The sequence below is a fragment of the Henckelia pumila genome, chromosome 2 (genome assembly GCF_033568475.1).
Source record: "Henckelia pumila isolate YLH828 chromosome 2, ASM3356847v2, whole genome shotgun sequence".
NCBI classification, from domain to species: domain Eukaryota; kingdom Viridiplantae; phylum Streptophyta; class Magnoliopsida; order Lamiales; family Gesneriaceae; genus Henckelia; species Henckelia pumila.
Genome location: NC_133121.1, coordinates 118,700,226 through 118,726,408, shown reverse-complemented (window position 1 = coordinate 118,726,408; position 26,183 = coordinate 118,700,226). Strand labels below are relative to the sequence as shown.

Sequence of the window (26,183 nt, the reverse complement as noted above, 5' to 3'; positions counted from 1 at the left end):
TCAATATAACCAAAACGAAAAAGAAGAAGAAATCGATATCCCGTTAAGATTCGTATTGCAAAATTCATGCTCTAATATGTTCTACGTACACTGCCTACAGTTGAAAGTTAGAAGTGGCATTCTTGATTAGACATTAGTCGAATCTGCTCCAAATTAAAATCATGAAGCTTTGTTTGGTGGTTGCGAGTGAAATTGTAAATGGTGATAAATATATGCTACTTTCTATGATCAAGCTTGGTCTCAGAGTATTCATTAGCGTTTCCTCTGGTAGAGTGAATATCCGACAAATGCAGACATTAGAAATGTCCATAGTACCTACACGAAAGAGTGATCGAGTTAGAAAATTTCGCGTAAGCCGTATGAAACAAAAATTCAATGCAAATGTGAATCTATAGGGATTTCACAATTGTATCCCTAAAATGAGGGAGAGTTGGAGGGGTTAAGAGGGTACTATACAGTATTGATTGCATGCCATCTTTCAAGACGTTTAATCCTCGACTGCATATCTTCAATCACGGCTTCTAACGGTGATGCTTCTCTACTTGGTGATGATTCTGAAGCCGAACTACTACCCTGTTCAATGCCGTGACAAATTTGAAATCGAATCAAAGATTAGAAACGGGACTATTTAGTTGTATCGCAGTTCAAGATCATTAATCTAGGCTACTATGATAGACGAACAACGTAAGATAAAACTAGAAAATAATACCTGGGAATGTATATATTCCACAAGTTCTTGCAGTCTTGCAGCTTGCTGAGAATGAATCCCGATTGAACTTCTCTCCAGAGAAGGTAACCTTTCCAGAATTATTTGAAGATAACTCTGAGACGACAGGGTTAGGAACACAGACACAACTTATTGAATGTTTAACAACCCGAAGAATCAATGTGGCCAATGGGAGAACAGGCAAATGTATAAGAAACAAGACTGGACCTTTGTTGTGTATGAACCATCAAGCTCAAGGGTGGAACCAGCAGCTACTACTGTTTCTTTGTTGACACCCTTGATTTGAATGTAAGGACTTGGGACGTCTTGTAAATGATCAACCTCAACGAGAATCTAAAAAAAGGAGGAGATGCATCAGTCCTAAACTAGTTCCGTAGGCTAAATAACCCATTTCCTTGATGGCAACATGTGAATTAAAGCTGGAGTGATTCCCATATCGTCTGAGTGATCGCAAACTTAATGACATAAGAAAATTCTGAAAGGTCCATTTCATTTATCTGATTGAGTTGTTAACTGAACTTGATTTCCAAGACATAATGGTTACTAGATATCTTTTCAAAGAAGTATGTACGACCTTTCCATCTTGGTAAATGTATGCAGAAGCTTCAATATAAGCCACAGCTTGATACCTGAAGTCATATGGATAACAACATGTAATTTCAAGTAGCACGAACAAAGCTGCCAAATAAGAAACTATGTGCTATCAACAAATTGAGACTTCTATCTATCTGCTATTAATATGCCCAAAAAATTGACCACAACTCTTTTCACAACAAAAGTTTCTTGGTTTACCAACATGTGAAATAACCTAGTTATTAAAGGACATGATAGGATGATGAAAGAAAACGAGAAATTAATCACCTTTGACACCAAAAAATCAACATACCCGAGATTAAGAAGGCCGGCAACTGTACTTATGCTGATATCAAAATCAACTTTTGGCTGAATAACAAAACTCCCTTCTCTGATAGGCTGCACAAGGAAAGAGAGGGGGGGGGGGGGGGAGGTGGTTTGGGGTAGTTTGAAGCAGATAATTGATAATTTTTCATGTATACAATGGAAACAAGATGGAAAAGTTTTCAAACAGAACAAACCTCTCGGATCAGCAGAGCAAATCTACCTTCGCATATCCTGACTCTTATACAATCACTCTCTGTCAACTGTCCATTAGAAGGTACTCCAGACTGCCTTAAATATACATCGATAAAATTTTGCACTGAACTGCATATCTTAGTGGGATCGAGCATTTTCAGGATGTCTTGGTGAGCCACCTGTGCATGGTACAAGCATGTTAAAAGCAAAACATTCGTGAAATTCAAGGACGGAAGAACATATAAACAACTTACTTGCTTATTACTTTTTAACACAAACAAGGAACTCTCTGGTGAAAGCACGGGATCGAAGTCGTTTCGGATTTTCAGCTGCATCAAATTGACGAAGAATTCCATTTATTTTATCATTATTTTAGAAAGAACCTAATAAGCAGAATTGGTGTAACAAAGCACCTAATAAGAAGAGTTTTTTTTTTCTTTTTTCTTTCCCAAAATGTATTAGCAGATTTGTGTCAAGATAGTAAAAAAACTTTTGGTGATCTATCTAAAAAGAAACAGAGATCGATGCCCAGAAACCACTTCCTGGCCTCTAAAATCCAGCCTTTTAAAGCAATTTGTGTGTGTGCTTTTTTAATTAAAAAAACAACCAAAAAAACACTTCGTTCATAAAAAATGCTGCTTTTGAAAGAGCTTCAAGTCCTAATGCGCTCTTATGTGCACCATGGCTGTTAAAACACTTGTCTTTTCCATAATACAAGAACGCGAAAAGAAACTCAAATGAAATCGAGGAACTAACATGTGCTTGAACAAGATGCGGTTCTATATGTTGCTGGAACATAGGAAATACCGTCGTCATTATTTCATTTTGGGTCATGAAGCAGCCAACTCTGTTTTTGTCTCTTTGAACTCGAGAAATAAGATGTGAATGGACCCCACCAACCTGTTTGGTACCAAAGGTTTACTTTCAAAGAGGTAATCTTACTCAAAGTTGAGGGATCAGGAAAACAGTAAGCAAAGAAAAGATGAGTGTAATGGACATCATACTCACAACAGCAATCCACAAGTCCAGAGGTTTTCTGATGTCAGGGTGTAAAGCATAGATTCCTTCAAAAATTACCTTGACAAAAAAAAAAAAAAAGGCAAGCAAACTTCTTAGACCTATTAGGCTATTATGATGAAAATTAAACCAAGTTTAATAATACACCATTTTGATAACAATCAAGGTCACCCAAGCAATTATTGATCCACACGATAGTGAGTCCTAGACCAGTTTATCTTGATTCAACGTGATTTAATGAATAATCATTCAATCAGGTGGAATTAAGATATGTAAGAAATCAAATTATCACAATTCCAATACGCACCACACCACAATCCTCAGATACTTCAAGTTCTTTGAAACCACTGCGACCACCAGTCTCCAGATCAAAGACAGGTATCTTGGTTCTTCGGCAATTTTTTATGTCATCAATATTCTGCCAATGTTGAAACGAATTTTCAGATAAAAGGAGCATCGAAAAATTGCTATTGGAGAAGAAGTGACGTTAATCAGCACATTTCTCCTCTAGTGTTTCCAATTTGTCAATTTATAAAAAATTTATATAGGAGGCTATGTATTGGTAAAGAACTGTAGAAAGGTGGTTATAACATGTTATATAAATTCATAACACTATATTCATATTACGGCTCCATTCCACAAACCAGTGTTTGATGATGCTTCTTTCCATGAGTAATCTGATAAACTCACAACATCCAAAAATTACTCTTCCACCATGTTAATTTAAGTAAGTAAATTATAGGCACCAATCTTTGTTCCAACAAGCTGATCAAAATAAAAATTTATTCAAATCATTTTCTAAATATTATAAAACCACAAAGAGTATAAAATGGAGGACAAGAAAAACAAATAACATAAATTAATGCATACTTTTGAAAGTAAAGCCAGATCAAGAGCGGTGAAGTCATCGAACTTGAAATCTTTCATTTGCTCCGACTTGTAGTAGCTTTCAAGGGAAACAACTTCACAACCAATGATATTTGCCATCTTATGAGCCAAACTTGTCTTTCCTGATCCACTGGGACCTCCTACAATTAAGTGACAATACTATAATAAAAAAAAAAATGGAACCAAGATTTCATAGATTCGGTTATTTTAGAACTATCACAACACCTAAAGAGCAGTAAGACAATAAAGAGGGGAGAGAGAGAGAGTCTATCTTACCTATTCCAACTATGACTGGAAGACCCTTATTCTCCAATAAAGCCTGCAATGATCATTTGCAGTTCACCGAAGTTAATGTTCACAAAAAATTCAGCAGAGATTTGAATTTCAACAAGTAATTGTACAGGGAACAATAACCCCACAATTATATTATAACACTCACTTGTATTGCTTGCACAGCAAGAAGCAATCCTCTATCCAAGTCATATGACTCAGGCAGTGGAGCAAGCTTAAAGGCATCCCTGGAAGAAGAAGGACCTGTAGTTTTTTCATGAAAATATTCCAGCCACAAAGAAATTTAAAAGACTTCCCAGTTTTTAAGTTACTTCCAGTTTTTCATTTATTTATTCATTTTTTTTTTGGTGGGGTGGGTGGGGTAAGGGAGGGATATTTTTGTCACTGCAATGAAAAAAATAAACACACCAGCGACAGCCCCCTCAGTCTGGAGAGGATCTGATGAGATAAATTGCCACGTTGCTAATGGTTCCATCTGGGACTTGGTTGGTGATCGAGTCCACGGCTGTTGTAAATCCTCAATTCGGTTGTCCAGCTTGGGAATTATACGAAGCGGCTTTGGAGCTTGGATCATCCTTTCTTGAGCACTTCGCAAAGGTGCGCTAGACAGAGGTGGAGGTGTATTAAGCCGAGGTACCCCTGCAACTTCGAGAATTTCGTTACATACAGTTGATAATTGTAGAGTTATCAGAAGTAAAAAGAACAAGAGAATCTAAACCAACTTTTCAATTTTGCGTGACTAGTCACCAGCACTTGGTACAGTTAATTTGTACAATTACCATGGCATTCACTTACTTATTTCACAATGCTTTGGTTAGACATCTAACTTATGCAAAAGAAACATGAGACAGCACATCACTTTTTTATTCCAATCAAGTTTGAAACATCCACAACCATTCCAAGAAGCGTATGATACAAAATTTAATGTTAGGCAGATGAAGCAGTTTTCTGCAGCTGACATGAGATAGAACCAACTAAATCACATCCGTTCACTGAAAATTTCTAGCATATAAGATATCAAAGATATACATGTCTGAGTTCAAACCTTGTCTCTCAAGGATCATCTCAAGATATGATTTTGTGATCCATGGTCCAGTAATACCCATCCTCGATAATTCAGCTCCAACAATCTATAGAAGAGATAAAATACGTCAAACAAGTTCAACTCCATAAATTTTCCTGGTTAATAAAGGGCTTATGTCAAAGTATAAACTATGAAATTGCAAATAAAAAAAGGATTTAACGACATCAAACATCAACTAAAGTTAAACAATGAGACTGATGCTGCGACAAGAACTAGAACCTATAAGAGCTCATGGACAACAAATTTTAAGGAGTCAAGGTCGGAAATAGAAAAAATATATATTACATGTGAGAATGAAGTAATTAATCCCTACGGCTCATGAACATTTGCGAGTAAAGGGGTATATCAATTATCAAACACGATTTATCTGATGTTAGAAGACTAAGAAAAAAAACCAGAAGAAATATATCAACGAGCTAGGGTATCAAATTAAAAAGATGTATAGTTCCAGGTGTATTCAAAACAACTATTAGAAAGCATTAAGGTACTTATTAAAGATGATGAACATATCCATACTTTTCTACTTGTGCCCCTGAGAACTATATAGGTCTCTCCAAGAGTATCAATGGTCTCCAATGACAGTGAAAGATTGCCATCAATAACTGAGGTTGATGCCCGCTTGTAACTGACCACCACGCTATATCCCAAGGCCAGCAATCCACCCAAAGTCATCCGTCCAACCTGATAAATTGTGGAGGGTATAAATACTGTTAGATATCTGTGACAGAAAACCCAGAGATTATTAGCTGTCAACCATTTTAAAAAAATGTATATATAAATTACAATGAAAGAATTCGAAGACAGATTCCCAAAAACAAGGTTGTTATAAGCAATAGCACGTCAGAAAGCAGCAATACAATCTGTAAAAACTTATTATATATCAAGAAACTTTCAAAGGTGCCAGTTATGGAGAGCACAAACTGTTAATTACCAATGAGAGAAGCAACTAGGAAAAACTAGCCTCCTAGCGGCATTGAAAGTTTATTTGAAACATAGATTGTACAAAATGAGAAATATATTTTTGCATCAATTTTTTGGGGATTTATGGCCAAAAAGAACCTGAACAAGGAGCAAAAAACAATTACGGAAAAGTAACAAACAAATGCATGGGCCATATAAATATAACAAAAATATATCACAGAACCTAGAACCCGGATTTCTAGTTCGAATTTCTGTTGAAGGATCTATCAATTTAACCCAAGGTCAGATGCACAAAATTTCTTTTGAAAACAGTGACACAAATGGAGCTGTAAATGGAAATCGCGAGTTGATGTTTTTTGTTCAAAGAATTTTTTAAGAATGTGGCAAACAAATAACATTTCTCTCCACTACACAGGTATTTTTCAGAGATGCATTTTAAAGTGACATAGACAATGAAGTTTACATATGGAAGACAACGCAGAAAAATAGCATGCGTTCATAATTTACCTCGAATTCAGCTGTTGGCCGTATGATGTAATTTTTGTCAACTATCCGCTGATCACCCAGTGATAAATAGTACTTTATACCAGATTGCCGCACCTTGATCCAGTCATTGATTCTTGCTTCTTCACTTGCTGATGGAGGTCTGAGGTACATTTCAATAAAACTAGAAGCAAAAGTACACAAGTTGAGACTCCACTGTGATAAAGAAAGTGAAAAATGAATTGCATATAACTATTTTCATGGAGGTAATATAGAATGGCTCAAACACTGACTTGTCGTGTTGTGCTTCCTTTCCATGAAAAATGTAAGCAGCTTGCCCACTTTGAGACTGTCACACACCACAACAAATTTTGAAAGTTGACTGACTGTACATTTAAATTAACTAAGAATCAAAACCAAAAGTTGAAGCCCAGTTTAATGTACCTCACTCTTGCATTTGACCTTGTAAATAGGCTCTCTGAATGATGAAACAAAACTGTTGTTAATTCTGATCTACAAAAGAACACATCCAACCGATAATAAGATTAAAGTAATCATTAAGTGGTATCAAGCAGAATATTGAGTCCCAACCTGTGCATGATGAAGATCAGGCTCAATATGCTTTCGGAAGAGTGGGAAAATGCTGTCAATGAGGTAGTCCAAAGAACAAGACCCACCAATATCATATTGAACTTTAGAAAGTAGACTAAAATGAACACCACCAACCTGAATCCCCATATGTATCAGAGACTAGGAAATTATTATCATAACAAGATAGCAAATAGAAATCAGATAGGGAAAAAATCTAAGCTATCAATTGGCTAGCCTCTAAAATATCCCATCTAAAGTTCTTTTCAGATTACAACGAAGAGGAACTATGAGATGGTGCTTCCTTAATTTTATAGAACTTGGCAACACCCAACAATTTATGAGTAATAACTGTTGAAAAGAGTGGAAAACAAAGTGATTGTTAAAAATTTGTGCGTGTAAATCATGATTTTATACCTGAAATGAATTGAGGCAGAATCATCATAATGAAAGTTCAGTAAAAACCTTAAGACCAAACAATTTTTAAGAACACACGCAAATTGTGAAAAATGCAGACCATCGCAGTTTAAACCACCACAAAGAAACTTTTTGGGTATAAACTATTTACATAAATTTGAAAAAAGTTGAGGAAGAATTACCACGGCAACCCTTATGTCTAACAAAGAGCGTAGTTTTGCATGCAACGCGTAAGTGCCATCGACTATTACCTACAATTGTAACATTGAGAATGAAACTTGGTATGATTAAAAAGATGCATCATAAAGCACTGAAAAGCAGTCTTACCACACCAGATGAATTGTTCTCTATAGCATTTGAGCCAATACGTCTTTTTCCTTGAAAATCAAACACTGGGATCAACGTGTCATGGCCGTTAATCAAGTCCTATAACGAACAAGAAGCCTTGGTTATATAATACAGATTTTGCAAATTTATGGAAGTAAAAATAGCAAAAGCATTTTGTGTTTCAGAAAAAATTTCTTCCAAGAGTCGAGCAAATATTTCACCAGAAGTATGTCAACAACTCCGAGTAAATAACAACACATCAATTAATCATTAAAGAATCCTTCAAAATGTTAACCCCCTTTTGGGCATACACAGAAATATACGGTAAATATCCAATCTTTTTGTATGCACGAAGATTTTACTCATAAAACAAAAGAGTACCTCGAGATTCTTCACAAGAAGGTCAAAATCTATTGAATCCAAATCATTCCCGTCATCAATTCCTGTTCGATAGTTCTCCATAGAGATAACAGCACAACCGATTACAGATTCTACTTTTTCAGCTAAGCTTCAAGAATCAAAACATTCACATAATTTAGCACTCCTTCAACTCATTAAAGGGTGATAGATAATGCAGAAAAGTGCAGCAACAATTTACATGTGTACGTTACACGTAAAAGATTAAAGATAAGTGAAATAAGAAGAAAGACACGCACCTAGATTTTCCAGACCCACTCGGACCTCCAATCCCAACAGTCACCAAGCCCTCTTTCTTTGATCTGAGTTCTTGAATGGATTTTACCAACAAATAATATCCGCGATCAAAAGACTGCAAATTTCCGGAAACCCATCATGCTTATATGATTGAAATCGATGGCTACTAAATTATCTAAAACTTAGGATACACATTCATCGCCCACGAATTCCTTCCCCCAACCCCCGAATAAAGAAGTATAAAATTGAAAATTTATTTCCTTCGGGTAGAGGAAAAAATAAAACTGATTAACTGAACTGCTTTCTGAATCCTAATACAAATGCAGCGATTCAAAAAGCAAAAATATAATGAGGCAACGAAAAAATCCTATCCCACAGACTCTTGCCATCGATCAACCCGAACAATAAGGTCGATTAAAAACAATCGACATCAGTTTAATCTTCGAATCCTAAACTTGAACAACTTCAATGGACTTGAACTCTTTTCACCAATTAAAGAAGCCAACACTGGAAATGAAGGGAAATAACAAAATAAATAACACAACACGAAATAAACAAATACCACATGAAGAGGAAGAGATTGGAGAATCGATGAAGAAGAAGAGGAAGAAGTGGAGGGCTCCTGTTGATATAAATCACGGCCGCCTTCTTGAAATACTCGCTGCACCACTTCATCATCCATTAGCTTTAGCTCTGCGCTGATAAACCAAAAATTGGGGATCAAATTTATGTAGTTGGTGATAAAAATTCAATCTTGACGAAGATGGTAGTTTTGAAAAAAGAATCTTGGGTTTCTTTTGTGGGTTCTACACTTGTTCTGCACGAATATTGAGAATACTTATGATAGAGATTTGTCGTTGCTTTACTCCTTTTGTGTTCGTTCCAAGAGACGTTGATTCGAGATTGAGAATGAAGGAGCAAGATTCTCGAAATGAATCGAAAATAATATTTGGTTTAGCAAGAAAGGGAAATTGTAGAAGTATCAGTGATTATATATACTTTATTGGAGCGGAAGATATTGCCAGTCTAATAAAGGATTGCTGTAATATTTTTTATAAAATATATATAACATTTACTACGTTTGAAGGATAATTAAATAAAAAGCAACTTATAATGTATAACGGACTAGTGATTTTGAAATTACAACATTAATGTACACTATTAATAATTTAAAAAATCAAATAATAATCATGGTATATCACTTGTACGTGTCTCATATGAAATGATATCGAAATATCTATTTGTGACATAAGTGAACTCAATTCATATATAGAATGAAAAATAGTATTTTGTGCACAAAAAAAATAATATAGTTTTATGAATCGAGTCAATTATGATATTTTTCTAACAAAATTTCATGAATCGGATCGAGTAAATTATTCATCTTATACGTGATACGATCTCACAAAATTTTTTATGATATATATATATATATATATAGAAAATCTCTTTTTGTAATGAGATTATGAGAAACGACAGTGGATAAATCTTGTTGAAAATGGTGGAGGAAGAATGTTTTGGCAGAGAGAATTAAAGTTAACAAATTGGCTCCTTTCTTGCCTTGATTTTTTCAACTAAAATGATTTGTTGTGTTCGTGTAATTCATGAACGTTTCGACTTTCGTGCATTTGTGCATGGAGTCGGCTCGGTGAAACCAATTTTCGTGGGCTTTCTGGCCCAAATTAGTGTAACTGACCGGCCCATTTTGTTTCCAGATTATGGAGTTATGTAGCGCAAGGATTTAGAGCCCGTTTGGATTTTACAGGCAATTTTTTTTAAAAAAAGAGTTTTTTTAAGATATAATTTTTGTTTTTGAAAAAGCTCTAAATTTGAATTAAAAAAAATATTTTTTAAGCACTTAAATGACCATTTAAAAATCTTATAAATTAAAAAAAACACTTTTTTTGCTTTTTTGATTTGACTTTTGATATCAAACGGGGCCTTAGACCGCAAGATGTCAAAAAGAACCAACAAAAAGTGATTTGTGGCGCTGTCATCCATACTTCATTGATGCCAAATATAGTACCCCAACATTTAAAATTAATTATTAAATGTTATAAATTAATATTTATATAATATATGATCGAGAATCGAGATAGTTACACAATTAGTCGCTCATTTATTTAATTTTATTTCAAAAAATAAATCTATCTAAACATATATGTGTGGGCCTAATTGAAGTTCATAGAAACAGTACGATACCTAAAGTTGGAAAACAAAAGATGAGTGTGGGCCTAATTTGATTGTGGGTTGGTAGTCCATTGGGCCGACTGTCATAAATAATTTCCTACCAAATAGCTTGTACGGAGAAAATAAATTTGGATTATTCTTGTTGGATGATTACTATCAATTTCTTACACTGCTGCACATGTATATTTTTCACTTAATGATTAAGATCAATTAAGGTCAAATGATTGGATTATAGGTGGTTAAGCATTCCAACTCCCATTATATCATTTTATTATAAAGGCTTTGTCTCCAAGCTTTAGGTGTTTCAACCCAAAATTTTGCTTATTTGAGATCCTACTCGATCATCGCATATTTTAAAGTTTGGAAAAAAGTAACTAAACAGATCGAAATTAATTACTAACCAAATAAAACGCATAAAATGTACAAAACATGTAGCTATTGCTCTTATATACATATTAGATTAATGTAAATAACTTGTCAACCACGCTAGTAATGTTGGTCTATAATTTGTTTTGTTAAAAAAACAAGTGAAATAAAATTTTAAAAAAAACTAAAATTTAGAATTATTGGATACTATTGGTTGGGTTTATATACTATTACATAATCTGATTTATAGATCCGAGTATCTCTACGAGTCAAACAACCGTCCAAACGAAACATAATATTAGATATGATTATAGAAAGAAGCTTCATTGGTGGGTGGGTAATGCTTGTGGATACCAAAAGGCAAAGGAATACAATAATTTCCTGCTATCATATGCTATTCTTACTCGAATCAAGTGCATGTGAGTGTTTGAGGAGCCATAGCCCATATATCCTTTTGGTGAATGCATGATACTGACCAATAAATCAATGTTCATACGACTATCTTTGAAAAAATATGATTTTTTTTTATGTAATGTAAATATAAATTGGATCAACTAGTATTGTAAGAGACCCGTGACGTGACACAAATAATTAAATCAAGTGTCATAATTATGTTGGGTTAACAGCATGAAGTTAATTATTTTACTGATTTTCCACATGAATATTAGTGCGGGGGTGTGGGGTTATCCGACAAATGTGACATAAGTGGACAAAGCAATGGAGAACCCATCGATTATAGCGCACTTTTAGTAAACAAATGGATTATTGTGTTATAATATATATTAGAGATATATGGACAAGTGAATACGTTAAGAAATCTCGAAAAGAAGGGTAAAAGTAAAACACAGTGAGCAAATCTGCGAAAACCAAGTTAAATTAATCTTTGAGCCCAAGTGAGAATCTTGATTATGCTTTAATTAATCGAAAACAAATTGAATGAGCAGACCACATGCAAGCAACACTTTTTTCAAAGAAAAGGGCGGTGACCTTCCCATGCTTTTTGGGGAAAAAACAGTGCGACTCCAGCTGAGGCAAAGTGATCATGAGATGCTCGGATTCTAGTCTTGTTTTAATTTTACTACTCAAATCTGATTTGAGTTGGAACTTTGAACTCACAATGGGAAATAACTAATTTTTTAAATAAATTTCTATGCAACTAATTTATATATATATATATTTTTTAAAAAAATATAGTTACTACAATAGTATGGAACAATTCATGCTATCCTGAGGGTAACTACCCAACATGATTTGAACAGACCAAATTGTATAACAAATCAAATAATTTGATCGGCTGATATGATCTGATCCGTCCAGATCACTCTAGGGGTGCTATCTTCATGATAGCATCGATTTTTCCCAATAGTAAAAAACAATAAAAATATGATACTGAAGCTAGAAAGTGGATTATGAACTGGAACAGCGGTTAAATTAGGTAAAGTATAATAAAAATTTTAGTCCCACACTGGACTAACCACAGTGTCTGGTCAAATTGAAAACATGTGTCCAATTCAACTGGTCTCAGATCCCATATCCATTATCCCTGCCCTGTTCAAATCGGCCTAAAAAAATAAATAATATCAATAATAATAATAATTTTTTTTAGAGGTACCCTTTCTCTCTATATATATACAAGAATATACACAAATCTTCTGTAATTTGCACCACCTTTGATTCCCCATCTCCTCTCTCTTTCTGCAAGTCTCTTTGAAAATTTTGGTCTCTGCTTCACCTTTCTATACTCCGCCGCTATATCACCAACCCCGACTCGAAAATATTTGTCAAATTTTGGTATTTTGGGAGAAATTTAGTTTGTTTTTTTCCTTGCAAAAACAGAGAAAATGATTTCCTGGCACGATCTTTACGTTGTTTTAACTGCTATGGTTCCTCTGTATGTGGCCATGATCTTGGCCTACGGCTCTGTCCGATGGTGGAAAATCTTTTCTCCGGATCAATGCTCCGGCATCAACCGATTCGTCGCCATTTTCGCAGTCCCGCTTCTGTCTTTCCACTTTATTTCCTCCAACGATATATATGCCATGAACTTCAAGTTCATCGCTGCTGACACGCTGCAAAAGATTATAATGCTGGTACTTCTTGGGTTGTGGGCAAATTTCACCAAAAATGGCAGCTTGGAATGGGCCATAACCATTTTTTCTCTTTCCACTCTTCCCAACACTCTTGTAATGGGGATTCCTTTGCTGATCGCCATGTATGGAGAGTATTCCGGCAGCCTCATGGTGCAGATTGTGGTGCTCCAATGCATCATTTGGTACACTTTACTGCTCTTTTTATTCGAGTACCGTGGCGCCAAAATGCTGATTATGGAGCAGTTTCCTGAGACAGCTGCTTCCATCGTGTCTTTTAAGGTTGAATCCGATGTCGTCTCTTTGGATGGGCAAGATTTTCTTGAAACTGACGCGGAGATTGGAAATGATGGAAAGCTTCATGTTACTGTCAGGAAATCTAATGCTTCGAGGCGTTCGCTGGGGCCTGGCTCCTACACAGGGATTACTCCCCGGCCTTCGAATTTAACAGGGGCTGAAATTTACAGTTTGAGCTCTTCCAGAAATCCAACTCCCAGAGGCTCTAATTTCAACCATTCAGATTTCTATTCGATGATGGGATTTCCAGGGAGGCTGTCTAATTTTGGTCAATCTGACACAAACAGATTGTCTAATTTCAACGTGGCTGAAATGTACTCGGTTCAATCATCCAGAGGTCCGACTCCAAGGCCTTCCAACTTTGAAGAAACCTGCGCTCCAGGGGCTCAAATGAGCTCCCCTAGATTCGGGTACTATCCCACACAGACTGTTCCAACTTCTTATCCCGCTCCAAATCCTGAAATTTCGTCCACTATGCCAAGAACAGGGAAAACCCATCAGGCCCAGATTCAGAACCAAGTCAGCAAAGCCAATCACGACGCTAAAGAGCTTCACATGTTTGTGTGGAGCTCAAGCGCTTCGCCGGTGTCTGAAGGAGGAGGAGGTGGCGGCGGCGGCCTACATGTTTTCGGGGGACCGGATTTTGGTTCTTCCGACCAACCCGGACGGTCTGATCAAGCTGCCAAGGAAATCAAGTTGTTAGTTAATGATATACCTCAAAATGGAGGATCTAAAGGTGAGATCTTTTTTTTTTATTGATCAAGTGGAAAATGTAAGCACCATTCATTTGCTTAAAAAATCAAGTATTTTTTTAAAAATTATTGTTTCCTTATTCTAGCTGTTCCGCAAACTGGGGATTTTGGTGGAGAAGATTTTAGCTTTGGTGGTGGAGGCAGAGATCATGGAACCGATGACAGAGATAAGGAAGGCCTCACAGCTCAGTCAAAACTGGGGTCCTGCTCCACCGCTGATCTAGACCCAAAGGCAGCCGCCGTTAAACATATGCCGCCGGCGAGTGTCATGACTCGCCTCATCTTGATCATGGTTTGGCGTAAACTTATTCGAAATCCCAACACTTATTCCAGCCTCGTTGGTCTTATCTGGTCTCTAATCTCATTCAGGTAACATGAATCCAATCAAGAATATAATTGGGATAACATTTTAGTCCTCAACTATGCAGATGTTACATTTCAGGTGGGGTGTGCATATGCCTAAAATTGTAGCACAGTCAATCTCTATACTCTCTGATGCTGGCCTCGGTATGGCCATGTTTAGCTTAGGTGAGCACGTACTCAGATTCTTTGACTGGATATTTACCCCATCGGTATTCTTGTTAAAAGTTTTAGAATTAAATGTTTCGAGAGTTCCTTTTACAGCAAAAAGTTCTGGCCTTTCATTCTTGGGCATGAAAATATGATGATATGAAAAAACTTTTCTTAAAAAAATAAAAACTTGCAAGAAAGCAACCCGACATATGGGGCCGATGAGCATGATATATTCGCGGTCATGAACTCGACGGATGCTGGATCCCTTTAATCAAAATGTTGCCATAGTAACAAAGGTGGTTGAGATTTACAGGTTGGAATTTGGTTTGACCGATTTTTGGTTGCTTTACAGGTTTGTTTATGGCCCTTCAACCGAAGCTGATAGCATGTGGAAACACCGTGGCGGGATTCGCCATGGCTGTGAGATTTCTCACTGGTCCGGCAGTAATGGCTGTGGCTGCCATCGCCATTGGCCTTCGTGGTACCCTCCTCCACGTCGCAATCGTGCAGGTGACTTTCGCTTTCACGTCAACATTTTACGGTGTGAAATTCTTACATGATTATACATGCGATCACTATAACGGGCCAAAGACCACGTAGGGAACCATTAAGGATTAACAATATTCTTTTATATTTTAAACGACAGTCCAACGGTTCAAATTTTACACACCATATGCTCTTGTGACTCGGGTGTTGGGGACCATGCGCCAACTTGTAAATGGGGAAAAATGACAAATTCTTACTTATTTTTAATGTTGGGAACTGCTGATTCTCAACTTTGATTAGAACTTCAAGAATCTATAGTTTATTTTTATACATGCAAGATTCAATTCATCTGCTGCATACATTAGCTTCAAGTTCAACCCCGTGTGCTGTAATGTTTTTTGTTCCCTGACATATATATATTCTTGTCCATTAGGCTGCACTACCACAAGGGATTGTTCCGTTTGTGTTCGCAAAAGAATACAATGTTCATCCAGCTATTCTTAGCACCATGTAAGAAAATTTTCTAAATTCACAATTGGATAAATGATGTATCAATCTTGATGTTTCTAACAAATGGTTTCACGTTTTGTGATTTCAGGGTTATATTTGGAATGCTGATCGCTTTACCAATCACTCTGGTATATTACATACTTCTTGGGTTATAAGATTCTCGGACGACATTCAAAGATAATTTCCAATGTCCGATGGCATCAAGGGCTACATCAAAATCATATACTTTGTCTCTAACTTTGGATCTTGAGAACAAGTCGAGCAATGTAGGAAAAATTTATTCCTTCCCAAGAATTTGGAGGCATTGATAGCTGACTTATCCCCTAATTTATGGATTATGCCCAATTTCAATCCAAGAAATCGTGTAAAGTAAGATCGAGGGAAGAAATAATGTTGACTAACCTTGTTTAAAGGGGAACAAAATAGAGGAAAACGTGGAAGCACACGAGATTATAAAAGATTTTTTTCCCACTAACTAGGCTTTGTACGTCTTTAAATTCCATATGTAATCTAGTGTCTTTAATTTTCAAGATTTTCTTTCCCCCTTGTTGATTTTGCAAGTCATTGTTATTGTATTTGTTTCGTGTGTCCTTTACTTCACAGTGTAATGTAAATCACTCAAAACTGTTACTGATTGTAGTATGGCTTTGATCGTCGTGGTAAAAAAATATATATAAATAATATAATGGTTTGCATCTCTATAATCTAGTTTCCTCGCTTGCACAATCTCATCCTCTCGTCCGAATTCTTGAAATTTGAATTTCAATTTTCAATATAGAAATCAAAGCAAATTCGAATAAAGTGCAAAGAAAATAAAGGCAATGGGGCCTATGTGGCTTTGAAAGCACATTATCTTTTTCAATTAGCTTTTAGTGAATGTTGGACTATTTTGGCAAAAAGCAATTTGGGGGTTTTTCTTTAGAAGGAGCCTGTGTGACAAGATAAGGGAGAGATATGTGTGCTTTCGCTGTTTAACTAATTGATGCACCCAATACTAGCGAGAAGGTAGGTTTGCATAACAAGGTGATTGAATGAAAAATATTATTTTTCATATAAAAATAATTTTATTTAATTGATTGGATCGAAAAAGAGATTTGACTCATAAAATTAATCGCTGAGATAATCTCATGATAATTTTTTTGTCAACTATGATTTTAATTTTTTATTTTGTTTTTGAAGTGCACTATAAATCTTTGTACATTGAAACATAAATCGAACATACTCTATAAACTGGAATAAGTAAAATCTTAAAATAAAATATATTTCACGGGATGATTTATTAATAAAAAAAATGGATTCATGATTAGCAAGTCATGAATTTTGGAATCCATATTAAGCAATATCGCATTACTTTAGCTATTTTAAATTGAAGGATAATGTAAAATAGAGGATCCATTTCAAATTGAAGGATAATGTAAAATAGAGGATCCATTTCCATTGTTAACACGCTCATCATGCTTATCAATTCTAATTCTAATTCCACATCATCAACAATATTAAAAACCATCAATTTTAAAAAAATTAAAAAAATCATGCTTATCAATTCTAATTCCAAATCATCAACAATATTATATATCAATCAAACAATATCTTAAAATTTAATTTCTTTTTATTGAAAACAACATGATAAAACGAATAGAGAATATTTTTTATATCATATGGAAGTTCCCAACTATTAACACCTGCCCTATTTTATTTTTCTGATTTACAATTGTGTTTTTATATATAAATCAGTGAATCAGGTTATTCACGGTCTCGTCGAGAATCTATTTTTATATATTGTTTCTTAAAAAGGGGTCACGCTTTAATGTAGAATGAGGTATCGAGTTGAGACCTTATTATTTTTTTTTTTTTTAAGAAAATCGAATTTGAGACTTCGTTATAACAGAAAATAGATTTATTCAGAAATTGAAAGTTTGTGAGAACAAATAAACACACGTCATAGGCCATGAAGACGACTCCACGTCACACGTATTATATTAATTGTGATATAATTTTCCCTTTGTTAGTCTTATTTTTTTATAAAAAAATATTAGAGTTAAATACAAGTAGCGTGACAAAATTGATGAGCGTATTCTTCTTGGTCAAAACTTGCATATCATCATTCTTGAGACTAAACAAGCCTTTTAATTGGTTCAAGTTCAACTTATATGTTCACATTAAATTATGTAATTAGTATAAATTTTGTCTATCTAATTATCCAATCCAATGGTCTATATTATATAAAATAAAGGCCAAAAATGATATTCTAATATTCAACACCTAAGAATTTCCATGGCATGTCTCAATTTCATGAGGTATGATTTATGTTAAATAGAATCAAATAAATATATATATATATATATACTCTTTTCGTTCCAATTATTATAAACAGAGCTGATTAATCATCAGCCGTGGCTTTTTATTTTACTTAAATCTTCATGAGCTATATAGTTTTTTTCTCCCAAATTTAGGCCAAGAATGACACTAATATTGAACACCTATAAAAGAAATATTCGATTTTTTTTTTTAAAAAAGAATTAATTATAAACAGATATAACCAAGCAGTGGACAGAAGAGAACAAAAATGAAGCAATCATAATATCAGATCCAAACATGTTGAAATCTATCCTCGTAATCCTCGTCCTTGTTTTCCTCGTCGGAGGCAGCGACGCCCGGAAGCCGCACGTCATCAATTTCCGTTGGCCGGGCCTCTATCCGGAGTCCTTCACCTGGGACCCCAAGTCGGATCACTTCGTCGTCGGCTCCACGCGCCTCCGCGAGCTCATCGCCGTGTCCGACGCCGGGGTCACATCTGCCCTTACTTCCGAATTCACCATCCCTCCCAACTCCTCCTTCCTCGGGATCGCCCTTGACCCCAGGCTCGACCGCCTCCTCGCCGTCGTCCACCGTCCGGCACCTCTCCTCAACGCCCTCGCATCCTACCACCTCCCCACCTTCCGGATTCTCTCCCTCACCCACCTCCCTTCCGCCGCCGTTGCCAACGACGTCGCCGTAGACTACTCCGGGAACACCTACGTCACCGACTCGGCCAACGACGTCATCTTCAAAGTCAACGAGCACGGCGATGTCTCCACCCTCTCAAAATCCCAACTCTTCAAATCCAAACCCGTGGACACCACCGCTTTCTACCGGGACTGCGGCCTGAACGGAATCGTTTACAACACCAAGGGATACCTTTTGGTGACTCAATCCAACACGGGGCAGCTGTATAAAGTTGACGCCGAGGACGGGACGGCGAGAAGGGTCATGTTGAACAGGGACTTAACGGCGGCCGATGGGATCGCCACGAGGCCAGACGGCGTCGTTGTCGTGGTGTCGAGACACAAGCTGTACTACATCAAGAGTGATGATAGCTGGAGCGAGGGCGTTGTGTTCGACGAAACGCCTCTGTTGGAGGAGCGGCAGGCGAGTGCGGTAACGGTGGGGGCAGAGAGCCGGGTGTATGTATTGTATGGGCATGTGAATGAAGGGATGAGTGAAGATTCAGAAAGGGCGGAATTTAGCATAGTAGAGGTGGAATCAGAGTCGGAGAGTAAGGAGGAGAATGTGTGGATTTTTGTTTTGATTGGTTTGGGTTTGATTTATTTCCTCATATGGAGATTTCAAATGAGACAGCTTGTGCAGAAGATGAACAAGAAAACTGCTTGAATTTTGGTTTTTAGTTTAAGAAATTTATTTCCAGAGTATAAAAATTGTTTTTTTTTTTTTTTGAATGAATTGTGATGGGTTTTTGCCTGCGTGAGTGGAATACTCTCATTGACATATAACAAATTTTTGGTAACATATTTCTCGACTACTTGTGTTTTTTACACTCTGGAATATGATGTATGATCTCGTGGAAAGTCTCTTGATATGCTGCACCAAATTTAAACAAAATTAAAATAATTGAAGGCCAAAAGGCTGTTCGGTCGATGATGCTGGAAGATGGATAGTGTACGTGTGCTATATCCACGGCTCAAATTCATTTGCACATGAGATCCAAATGAATATGCGACATTCGATCTAGCCTTTGAATATAGTTATCCAAAAAAATAACATGAATTTTCCCCAAAAAAAACACACGAGACACGGAGACAGTGTGGTATAGAGTCGCCTTCGGGTACAAAATTGTAATAGGTCAAGTAAATTGGCAAACCCAATGTTTCAAAGATGGAGATGATACGGTGTGGTGTCATAATAAAAGGAAACAACACGCACGTATGCGATGCATATATTTACGAGCTTTGTATTTCACGGGCACACAAACTTTATTGGTGTCGTTTTACAGGTTAATTTGTGAGTTGAATGTTTTTTGTTGAGACTGTTTGTAAATATATATATATATATATATATATATATATATAAAAATTATTACTTTTCATCTTTACTTTGATTGGATATATACGTCTAAAAATAATACTTATTCACGACTGTCAAAAAACCTGTAGACCAGATCGAAGAGATGAATTTATTTTTTCCCTACCACTTTTCATATCATACATAATAAATAAAGGGCAAATTATTTTAAAATTCCCAAACCCAAACATTTTTTTTAACTCTTTATACTCAAATTTCTTTGTTTCAACTCCCTAGTGGTCCCCAAATTTGTCTTAACAAAGTGTTTAACATTTAATCCTTTGTACGTGACATTGTTTTACCTATCGAACCAGTTCAGACAAAGCAGAACTATCGGTTACGCAAGGTTTTCAGCCGATATTGTAGTAACCCATGTTCTATTTTAAGATAATAATATGTTAAACATGATTAAGGGTTAGTAATTTCGGAGTATTATTGAACTTCGGAAGAGAATTTGGGCTTTTGACTTTGGGCCGAATCGGAAGTTCCGAACTCAGATCGGAAGCTCCGATCCCAGCCACTTCGGAAGCTCAGCGGAAGCACCGAGATCGGAAGCTCCGATCCAGGAACGGAAGTTCCGATCTCCGGCTGCCAGCTTTGCCCGATAACTCAGCCGCGAGTTTTGACAAGTGTTGATCGGGGGTGAGATCGGAAGCTCCGATCGACGGATCGGAAGTTCCGATCCTGGCGTGTCTTGCATGCACGCAATGAGCTGGATCGGAAGCTCCGATCCCGAAATCGGAAGTTCCGATCCTGGCCGGGAATTTTGCCTATAAATAGGGCTTTGCAGATTCATTTCTAAATACGAATTCCCGAGTTTTCTTCTTCAGTTATATAGTGTGAGATATACACTTGAGGACACTATCGGTTATAATAGAGGTTCTGGAATAACCAAGGTGTGGTTATAGTCATCCGGGACTAGCGACTTCAAAGGGATAACTACGGACGAAGGTATGGTCCGGAAATCTATTTAAATTTTGGGAGTACTTATTGGCTTAGTTAAGGCTTATAGAATTTATGTAGTGATACGGTAAATTTTTGAATATAGGCTTGGAACCTAGGATCTTACTATACTTGAACTAGCCTAGAGGTACGTACACATTGACTGAGATTGCCAGCGAGTATACATGTTTTATATGTTGCATTTATTTGGCATTATTATATGGCATGATATATGATTTACTGCTTTCTATATTCATATGTCATGTGCATATACACGTTGAGCCTATACCTTGTTATACCTGACTATAGAGCCGCTCAGCTCTATACTCGATAGTCTGTCACTGAGAGTACCGCGACGGCGGGGGCATTTATGTCTGTCTACTCTGGTGTACTAGACGAGTGTGGATGCACCCAGAGGTTGATCCGTGCGGTGGCAGCACTCATGTGGCGCCGGTTCTGAGCATGACTTTTCAGATGACCCGTTACCAGTCATCATGTTGCATGCATTATATACATATGTTTACTCATGTCTATGTACTGGGCATTAGCGCTCACGTCCTAGTTGTTATCTTGGACACCCTATTCCATGGGGCAGGTCGCAGGATGGATGGAGCTGGTAGTTCAAGGCAGGACTAGAGAGCAGGAGCCTTGAGGATTTTATTATACAGCAGGATCTGATATAGCTGTATAATGTTTACTGTTTAAGATTTTGATTTGGTTGTATCACTACAGATTTAAACCTGAATTATGTTACTAAACTGATATGTAAATTATGGTTTTGTTTCCGCATGTTTTACTCTGTTAAGTTATTTTGCTGTATTAAGTTTAATGCATGCTATTAGTTTTCAGTTAGTAGGTGATACCATATAGGGTCACTACATTTTTTGTATCAGAGCATGCTTAGATTTTGGGATTAGTACTTGGGATTTAGTTTAGTCTTGAGTAATTCTTGCACATTTGGGATTTTAATGTGCAATTCTTTTCAGGATATGGCTAACGAGAGTCACGGTAGTGTTGGCCAGGGAGGTGGTCATCATCATCGTCGCCATCATCATCATGATGATCATCATCGTCATCATAAGGGTAGACGTCGCTACTCTATCAATAAGTTCATGCAAGTAGGACCGAAACCTTTGGTGGGAGGTGAGAATCTTGAACAGGCGAGGAGTTGGATGTCTAAACTCGAGAGTACTTTTCGTGCTTTCGATTGTACTGAGGATCAGAAATTGGAAGTTCTAAAATTTGTTCTAGAAGATCGAGCACGTTTTTGGTGGGATGCCAAAGCTGCTCACGCACGTACTGAGAGAGGACAGGTGACTTGGGGGGGATTTCTGTCGGGAATTCCAGAAATTGTATTTTCCTTCGGCTGTTCGCCAGGCACGATCTATGGACTTGCTTACTTTGAGGCAAGGATCAATGACTATTGATCAATATCAGCAACGATTTCTTGATCTGCTACCTTTCAGTCCTCATATCAATGAGAGTGATGCGTCGAAGTATGATATCTTTCTACAAGGTTTGAACCAAGATATCTACTCACAGGTTGTCGTCTGTGATGACCCGGTATCTTTTGAGACTTTGGTGAACCGTTGCCGTCTTGTGGAGACTAGCAACAGGCGGGCACAGTTGTTGATGCCAGCACAACCTAGTGGATCTTTTGAGCCTCGAGCTCAATCTGTTGTGCAATCTGGACCTACGTCTTCTTCTACTCCTACTACTTCATCTGGATCTCGTGGTTCACGAGGTATGTTCCGTTTTGGAAAAAAGAAGAAGAAGGAGGAATTTTGTAGCCATTATGGAGGGAAGCATCCTGCAGCTTCATGTCGGAGAGCTACTGGTGCTTGTTATATTTGCGGTCAGCAGGGACATTTGCGGAGAGATTGTCCTCAGCGCATGGGTTCTGCTAGTGGATCAGGATCACAGGTTGGATCTCAGGCTTTTATTGTTCCACGTCAGCAGCCAGCACCACAGAGTTCTTCTGGATATCGTCCCCAGACTCAAGGGCAGGTGTTTGCTCTGTCTCAGGAGCAGGCTACAGAGGGAAGCGATCGCATGTTGGCAGGTACCTTTCTGTTATGTGGTATTCCTGCACTTGTATTAATTGATACTGGAGCATCGCATTCCTTTATTTCTAGTCGCTTTGTTAAGAGACATAGATTACCTTATGTATCATTAGATATTGATTTAGTTGTATCTACTCCGTTGGAGCAAGAGATAGTAACTAAGCGTCTAGTGATGGGTTGCCTTCTGGAGTTTGAGGGTAATGTGTTAGCAACTAATTTGATGATATTAGCGATGGCAGATTTTGATTGTATCTTGGGAATAGATATGCTGACTTTGTATCATGCTACTGTGGATTGTTATCAGCTTCTGGTACAGTTTTATCCTGTTGAGGGTGATAGCTGGTATTTTTATGGTGAGAGTGCGCGACCTCCGATGCCACTTATTTCGGCTCTGAAGGCATTTCATGTCTTGGAGTCAGGTGGGGAGGGCTACCTCATCTATGCAGTTGATATGTCCACGAGTAGTACGGGTATTGATCAGTTACCGGTTGTCAGCGAGTTTCCTGATGTATTCCCTGATGAGATTCCTGCTTTTCCTCCGGTGTGAGAGGTTGAATTTGGTATTGATTTAGTACCAGGAACTACGCCTATATCTCGAGCACCTTATCGTCTGGCACCATCAGAGATGAGGGAATTGAAACAGCAGTTACAGGATCTGCTTGATAAGGGATATATTCGTCCGAGTGTTTCTCCGTGGGGAGCACCTGTTTTGTTTGTCAAGAAGAAGGATGGATCGATGCGATTATGTATTGATTACAGGCAGTTGAATCGTGTCACCATCAAGAATAAGTATCCTTTGCCGCGGGTTGATGATCTGTTTGATCAACTACAGGGTACTTATGTTTATTCTAAGATAGATCTGAGATCTGGATACCATCAGATGCGGGTACGAGACTCAGATATATCTACGACTGCTTTCAGGACCAGATATGGGCATTATGAATTTCTTGTGATTTCATTCGGTTTGACGAATGCACTGGCAGTCTTTATGAATCTGATGAATCAGATATTTCGAGAGTATCTGGATAGATTTGTCATCGTCTTCATTGATGATATTCTTGTCTATTCTCATGACAAGGATGAGCATGCACAGCATTTGAGGATTGTTTTACAGACGTTACGAGATAAGCAGCTGTATGCGAAATTGAGCAAGTGTGAATTTTGGCTTGATCGGGTAGTGTTTCTTAGTCATGTGATTTCTAATGAAGGGATATCTGTTGATCCTAGTAAGATAGAGGCAGTGCTGAACTGGTCTCGTCCGACGACGGTTGCTGAGATTCGTAGTTTCTTGGGTCTAGCTGGATATTACCGTCGGTTCATCAAGAATTTTTCACAGTTGGCCAGGCCTTTGACTCAGCTTACTCGGAAATATGTTACCTTCATTTGGTCCTCGGATTGTGAGGAGTCATTTCATGAGCTGCGTAGACGTCTTACTACTGCACTTGTGCTAGCTCTACCTTCTGGATCAGGAGGTTATGTTGTCTATAATGATGTCTCTGGTCAGGGATTAGGATGTGTTCTGACACAGCATGAACATGTTATTGCCTATGCTTCTCGACAGTTGAAGACGCATGAGAATAATTATCCAGTGCATGATCTCGAGTTAGCCGCCATTATATTTGCGCTCAAGATTTGAAGGCATTATCTTTATGGCGAGAAATTTGAGATATTTACGGATCACAAGAGTTTGAAGTATTTATTCACTCAGGCGGAGTTGAATATGCGACAGAAACGCTGGATGGATCTTCTGAAGGATTATGATTGTGAAATCAAATATCATCCAGGTTCTGTTAATCTTACTCCTGATGCCTTGAGTCGGCAGGTGAGACTTTCTGCACTTCAGACTAGTGAAGTATCTCATATGATTCAAGAGTGCTGTTCATTGAGTTTTACGCTCAAGCACAAGAAAGGGAGAAATGGGATTCGATTGTATACTATTCTATCTGAGCCAGCATTGTATTCTCGGATCAGAGATGCTCAGATATATGATGTTAAGACTCAGAGTTTGGCACGTCTAGCCAATGGAGTTAATACATCTGGATTCCATTTTCAGGCAGATGGTTTATTGTGCTTATCTAATCGAGTGGTTGTACCTAATGATGCGGAGCTCAGGATTAATATTCTTTCTCAAGCTCACAGGAGTCGATTATCAGTTCATCCTGGTAGCATGAAAATGTATAAAGACTTGCGAACTAGATTCTGGTGGAAAGGGATGAAGAGGAGTGTGTATCAATTTGTTTCGAGATGTTTGGTTTGTCAACAGGTCAAGGCTGAACATCGACGACCAGGTGGATTACTACAGAATCTTGTGATTCCCGAATGGAAGTGGGAGCACGTGACTATGGACTTTGTTACCCACTTGCCTATGACGTCACGTCAGTGTGATGCTATCTGTGTCGTTGTTGACCGTTTGACGAAATCAGCACACTTTATTCCTTATAACCGGGAGTATTCTTATGATCGCATGGCACGTTTATACATCCAGGAGATAGTGCGATTACATGGGATTCCAGTGAGCATAGTCAGTGATAGAGACCCGCGATTTACCTCACATTTTTGGGGTAGTTTTCAGGAAGCGTTGGGTATCATTCTGAGTTTGAGCACTGCATATCATCCGGAGACTGACGGGCAGTCAGAGCGGATGATTCGTATGCTGGAGGATATGCTACGTTCTTCTGTCATGGATTTTTTCTTATCTTGGCAGGATCAGTTACCCTTGATCGAATTTGCCTACAATAACAGTTATCATCGTAGTATTGATATGGCACCTTTTGAGGCATTGTACGGTCGACGGTGTCGTACTCCGTTATTCTGGGATGAAGTCGGGGAACGACAAGTCGAGGGTCCTGAATTGGTGCAGCAGATTGTAGACAAGGTAGATTTGATCAAGCATAGGATCAAAGTTGCTCAAGATAGACAAGCCAGTTATGCTAATATTCGCCGCAGGCCACTTCAGTTTGAGCCTGGTGAATATGTGTTCCTTCGAGTATCACCTTTCAGGAAGGTGATGAGATTCGGCGTGAAAGGAAAGTTGTCTCCTCGTTTTATTGGACCTTTCCAGATACTGGAGAAGATCGGAGATGTTGCATATCGTTTGGCTTTACCGCCAAATCTTTCCAGTATACATAATGTTTTTCATGTGTCGTTACT

At 37.6% G+C, this 26,183-nt stretch overlaps 3 protein-coding genes across 7 annotated transcripts; 2 read left to right on the top strand and 1 right to left on the bottom strand.

Moving 5' to 3' along the window:
• Positions 1-6: 6 nt before the first annotated feature.
• LOC140883545 (uncharacterized) lies at positions 7-9,460 on the bottom strand. Of its 5 annotated transcripts, none has more exons than XM_073290060.1 (27): positions 9,356-9,460; positions 9,052-9,187; positions 8,492-8,604; positions 8,217-8,343; positions 7,836-7,934; positions 7,691-7,759; positions 7,095-7,229; positions 6,948-7,016; positions 6,797-6,852; positions 6,528-6,687; positions 5,616-5,780; positions 5,061-5,145; positions 4,424-4,654; positions 4,164-4,258; positions 4,001-4,043; positions 3,707-3,864; positions 3,144-3,254; positions 2,828-2,896; positions 2,576-2,719; positions 2,074-2,148; positions 1,822-1,998; positions 1,614-1,699; positions 1,302-1,356; positions 935-1,060; positions 710-823; positions 457-573; positions 7-315 (listed from the first exon to the last, which is right to left on the bottom strand). In XM_073290060.1, exons 2-27 carry the CDS (start codon positions 9,169-9,171, stop codon positions 253-255), a joined length of 2,862 nt encoding a protein of 953 aa, XP_073146161.1. In that variant the 5' UTR covers positions 9,172-9,187; positions 9,356-9,460; the 3' UTR covers positions 7-252. The 5 variants fall into 5 exon arrangements, with proteins under 5 accessions (XP_073146161.1, XP_073146160.1, XP_073146162.1 ...); XM_073290059.1 differs by having other exon boundaries at positions 9,328-9,457; XM_073290061.1 differs by having other exon boundaries at positions 9,052-9,182; positions 9,328-9,442.
• A 3,182-nt stretch (positions 9,461-12,642) lies between these two features.
• Positions 12,643-16,332, top strand: LOC140879742 (auxin efflux carrier component 7-like). The gene is made up of 6 exons (XM_073283607.1): positions 12,643-14,165; positions 14,268-14,550; positions 14,624-14,709; positions 15,047-15,204; positions 15,614-15,690; positions 15,779-16,332. Exons 1-6 carry the CDS (start codon positions 12,887-12,889, stop codon positions 15,843-15,845), a joined length of 1,950 nt encoding a protein of 649 aa, XP_073139708.1. The 5' UTR covers positions 12,643-12,886; the 3' UTR covers positions 15,846-16,332.
• Positions 16,333-18,217: 1,885 nt separating this feature from the next.
• On the top strand, positions 18,218-19,520 carry LOC140883958 (uncharacterized). Its single transcript, XM_073290586.1, has one exon. It carries the CDS (start codon positions 18,286-18,288, stop codon positions 19,339-19,341), a length of 1,056 nt encoding a protein of 351 aa, XP_073146687.1. The 5' UTR covers positions 18,218-18,285; the 3' UTR covers positions 19,342-19,520.
• Positions 19,521-26,183: the final 6,663 nt, after the last annotated feature.